Raw genomic sequence first — 4,782 nt, 5'->3', positions numbered from 1 at the left:
TCTAGCATCGCTCAGCAGGTATCATTATTTGCAGTAATCATTGTATCGAGGTCAAGACATGCATGTTGTACAGTTAGAACAATCAATGATAGCCAATCATATGGCCGGTATACGAACTCAGGCCCCAGCCTCTAATCTCACTGCGCAGGTGGACTAATCATCAAGTAGCGTTTTTGGCACCGCAATAGATTCAGTTTGCCAGTTACTCATCACCGTCAATCTCGCTACCAACTTCGATCGCGAAGCGAGATTCTGAACCCGCGCCTACCATCGACATTGTATCTTCCGGATCGCAAAGGAACTTTTCTTCAACCCATTCACCATCCCCTTCTTGGATTGGAAGTATGAGAACAAGCCGAGCACTGTACGCCGACGTGAACAATCTATTTTCTGGTTTCACAGAATATGAACTGCTGCACATACCTGTCGTAGAGGTGCTCAAGGCCAAACGTTCTACATGCCTGAAGCAACACCTTGGCCACGGTGTGTCGCCCGCGTGTCTTGAACATCAACTTGTCTGCAGAGTTCGCACCGTTGAGGTATTCAATGCTGATAACAAACTTCTCTTCAGGCTGCGATCGTTCCTGTGGCTGTGAGGCGAAACCTGGAATTCAGGAGCCTAATCAATGCCGGAAATGGAAGGACAAGCCGAGAAACTTGCCAGAATCCTGAGTGTTCGATGGGGTTCTCCAAGTAGCTGGAGCTGGAGCATAGGCATTCGAAGCACGCTTCTTCACTTTAATGGGTTGTTCTCGAGTGAAACCTGGGCACACAATCGAACGCCTTATACTAACAGGCTTTGTTAGAAGAAAATGCGGCTTACTGAGTCGCTGATTGGCTACCGAGCTCTGTCTGCTATCTTTTGTTGAGACGATTGCGGATTGCTCTTTCTTCGGTTCGCTCTTGGGCTCGGGACTAGGGGCAGGAGCAGGGTCTTGCTTGACAGAGCTGCCTGCCGGGGCTGCATACACGTCCTGAAGTTCTACCAGTCCTTTGGGATCTTCTCCACTTTGTATTTCCTCTCCGATTTCTTTAGGTTCGTCAAGCTCGTCCTCTTCCTCCTCGTCTAGGTATAGACGAGTATCTTTGCCTTTAAATCTCGTTATGATGACGCTGTCCTCGTCCATCTCTTCGTCGATCATGCTTTCATTAACATCATCACTTGTCTTTAATGAATTATTGGCGTTGCCGCCCTTGTCACTCTGGCTAGTTTGCGCGCTCATATTGTTCGAGGATGTACAAGATGACGCCGGAGTGGGAGGCCCAACGTGAGATGGAACAGGGGCAAGAGGAACATTGTGAGCTGGTGCAGGCGCAACACTCAATGGTAAGCTATTTCCATGACTGACTGAGTCCAGACTAGCACGGGGAACGACTCGGTCCTGCGCTGAGACACCACGAGAGGATAGTTTCATGCTTGGCCCGCTTGCCCGAGACATGGGTGCTTTGCCGACAGATTCTACGGCCATAGAGTTCAGCAAGTTAATGATCCCCTTCCACGCGTCCTTATGAATCTTGACTTTCTGTCCATCGCTGCCAGCGAGGTCCTGGGTGACGAAGCGCAGTTCACCATGAAGCTTGAACTCTTCCTGCGCAAGCTCAAGAGCTTCCTGTATAAGACAATAAGCAACGGCCCCCACTCTTGATACGCGGGCTGCACCTCATACGACTCCGGGACCGGTACTAGAACGTGTTCTTCACCATGTCGCAGGACGATAAGTTCCTGAGTCGATTTTCTGTATGGATCTGAAGAGGACTGAAATAACATCGAGCTTTCAGACAGGTGATGATGTCGTCTAACGCCACGAATTCAGGAACTCTTTCATGGAATTGTCTCACGCGTCAGACACGGGACCGCGTTTGCAATGCCACGTGCCATTACTATTCTTGGCAGTGGCACAGGCAAAGGCAGCTAGTCGAGAAATCTTACCGCGCGCTGGACTGAGTACTTGTATATGCATTATCAGCTAATACGTTGCGAGCTTATCAACTGTATCTGCCAACGAGTCGGACTACAGCAGCTTTCGAACTAGACAACATTACTCCAAGCGAGGCGTGTCCGCAAACAAGACCGCCGCAAGCTGAAGCGGATACCTGTCGCCCTTCGCGTGGTCTGCGCTATTCGCAATTTTGCGCACTTCTCCCAGTTCTTCAGACGTCAACGTCACCTTCGCTGCGCCCAGATTCTCCTTCAGGCGCTGCAGTACAACATCACGTCTCAGCCTTGCTCCACTTTGCAAAAGAAAACCGACGCACCGCAACGTTGGTCGTCCCAGGGATAGGGACGACGTCCGGGCCTTGTGCGAGGAGCCATGCAAGCGCGACTTGTCCAGCAGTTGCGTTGTGACGCACGCCAATCTGCTTGAGTCCGTCGACAAGCTTCAGGATGTTTGGGAAGTTCTCGCGCGAGTAGCTGTAAGCGAGCGAACGAATTAATCACATATTTTATCATTCATTTGAACAAGGACGCACCGAGGGACTGCGCGTCGAAAGTCTCCCTCCTCAAAGTCGTCAGGTGATTTCTGTTGGAAGTATTAGCCAGGGAGCTGATATACGGAGAAAGTACTATGCACGTATTGGCCCGTGAGTAGCCCACGCCCCAGAGGCGAATATGCGACGATCGTCACACCTAATTCGCGGGCGGTCTTTAATAACGCGATCTTCTCATCCTCGATATCGAGCGTGAAGGGCGAGTATTCGACTTGAATGGCGGTGATTGGGTGAACGGCGTGTGCACGTCGCAAAGTGTCAGCCGAGCATTCTGACAGGCCGAGGTATTTCACTTTTCCGGCCCTAATAGACGGAAAATAGTGAGCAAAGTTGACAAACAGGGGCCTGCATATATTCACTTGACAAGTTCCGCCATGGCTCCGACAGTCTTTTCGATAGGTACTTGGGGATCCGCCCTGTGAAAGTGACCTGTAAGCGATTGCATTACTAGCCGTTATGTTTAAATGCGCACCGGTGCAGATAATATAACTCAATAGAGTCTACGCCCAATCGATTCAGAGACGTGTTGAACGCCTGATGAACGTATTCGGGATCGCCGTTCACTATGCGATTGGGCACGCCGGAGCCTAGCCCGAATTTTGTAGCAAGGAAGATTTCATTGCGCTTTCCGGTGCGCTTGAACCTGGTACAAAATAAAATTACGCTTTTGAGTGCATGAGTGCATATGCTCACCATTTTCCAAGCAGCTCCTCACTGTCCGCATATACGTCGGCTGTGTCCCACATCGTGCAGCCGTTCTCATAGACTGCGTCGAGAACCTAGGACGTTCTTCAATATCACTGATTTCTACGCAATACAAAGGCGAATGCACACCTTCAATCCCTCTTCGTCAGGCAGAGGGGTACCATAGAACGCGGATATGCCCATGCAGCCATAACCAATGGGGGAGACGACGTGCTGGCCAATCTTACATGTGGGAAGAGACATATTTGGACGAGATTTTGTTTATCGGTGATGTGCAGATCTGATTAGGAGGGAAGTTGAGTTGGACGATGAGCCGGATACTGTCGCGGTATATATATGCGCCATGAGAACCCAAGTTCAACCAAGAGGCTTCTGCTCACTAAGTCTTACTTAACGGACATTGCGTCGTCGATCGCTCACTTACATCATGAGTCTGCCAGCGAGGTTACGAATGCAATGGTCTACCGTTCAATTCTGCGTTGGGGAACGTGCCGGACTCGGAGCGCTAGTGCATGTGTTCGGGTGAAGAGTGGGTCCATCGGGAATGGTGAATATCAGCCGTAGAGCATGTTCGAGACAGGGAATACGTGAGGCCAAAACATTATGAGTCTGCCGGCGAGGTTACGAACGCAATAGTCTGCCGTTCAACTCTGCGTTGGGGAGCCGCCGGACTCGGAGCGCCGGTGCACGTGTCCGGGCGAAGAGTGGGTCCATTGAGAATGGTGAATATAAGTGCCAAGTGAGGCCAATGTCGGAACAATAGTTCTGAAATTGCAATGCATTATAATCACACTACATCACTTAATCATTTAGTGAATTATGATGAAAGACAAAGGGAGCTAATCTAATCAGAATTGTGATTGCAATCCAGCGAGAATTGCAAAATCAATCAATTTGTTTGAAATATAAATGAGCTTAGGTAACCAGTAACTGTTTACAAATACCTAAATGAGGCTGTAATTAATTCTAAATTAGTTTACAATCTCCTGTAATCAGCATTCAAGACAAGAATTTCTGACAAAAAGGACACTATGTATCATAGACCGCTGTTGTAGAGTAGAACAAGAGCAGAGGCCGCGGACTTGTGGCCGCAAGTTGGAGAGCGTGGTAATTAGCAGATGTAACAAAATCTCATAAAGCCACTTTCTACGACTTTGAAAACAACCTTTCATCAGCCTAAGTTGCGGCTGTTGTGGATTGTGCATGCTCACATCACACTCGGCCCATTCGATGGACTCTACTGTCATCAGCATCTAACGCGCGTAGGTCACATCCTTCCTTATCTTGCTCGTACCAGGCGTGTCACACCTCAGGCTTCCGCTTGCAACTCGGCTTCATTTGGCTCGTAGCATTCCAATTCTTCCCGTATCAGACAAGTCACAATGAATTCGTACCCTCCAGAACTACTCGCGCAGCTAGCCCCGGTCGTGTTCGTTGGTGGTTTGGATCCTCCGCAACCGCCTGGAAAGAACTAGGATCCCTTCGTCGTGCTTTCTTACCGGTTGCGCGAAGCATTGCTGGGCCAACGCAAAGCGGCAGTCTGGCAGCCACAGAAAGACAAGACCTTCCAAGCGATCATCGTCGACA

At 49.6% G+C, this 4,782-nt stretch overlaps 2 protein-coding genes across 2 annotated transcripts; both read right to left on the bottom strand.

Annotated features, from left to right (window-relative positions):
* Window positions 1-202: 202 nt before the first annotated feature.
* Window positions 203-1,768, bottom strand: FIBRA_03075 (uncharacterized protein; the record flags this gene model as incomplete). The annotated part of the gene is made up of 4 exons (XM_012324920.1): window positions 203-362; window positions 424-604; window positions 824-1,610; window positions 1,661-1,768. The coding sequence occupies 4 exons, from the start codon at window positions 1,766-1,768 to the stop codon at window positions 203-205; spliced, it is 1,236 nt and encodes a 411-aa protein (XP_012180310.1).
* A 271-nt stretch (window positions 1,769-2,039) lies between these two features.
* FIBRA_03074 (uncharacterized protein) lies at window positions 2,040-3,438 on the bottom strand (the record flags this gene model as incomplete). Its single annotated transcript, XM_012324919.1, has 8 exons — window positions 2,040-2,198; window positions 2,257-2,413; window positions 2,473-2,522; window positions 2,574-2,793; window positions 2,850-2,906; window positions 2,963-3,133; window positions 3,184-3,269; window positions 3,325-3,438. The coding sequence occupies 8 exons, from the start codon at window positions 3,436-3,438 to the stop codon at window positions 2,040-2,042; spliced, it is 1,014 nt and encodes a 337-aa protein (XP_012180309.1).
* Window positions 3,439-4,782: the final 1,344 nt, after the last annotated feature.

Source organism: Fibroporia radiculosa, assembly GCF_000313525.1.
Source record: "Fibroporia radiculosa TFFH 294 genomic supercontigs, scaffold1592, whole genome shotgun sequence".
Classification (NCBI taxonomy): Eukaryota; Fungi; Basidiomycota; class Agaricomycetes; order Polyporales; family Fibroporiaceae; genus Fibroporia; species Fibroporia radiculosa.
The sequence above is the reverse complement of the archived record's forward strand: the minus strand, read 5'-3'. Positions and strand labels throughout refer to the sequence as shown.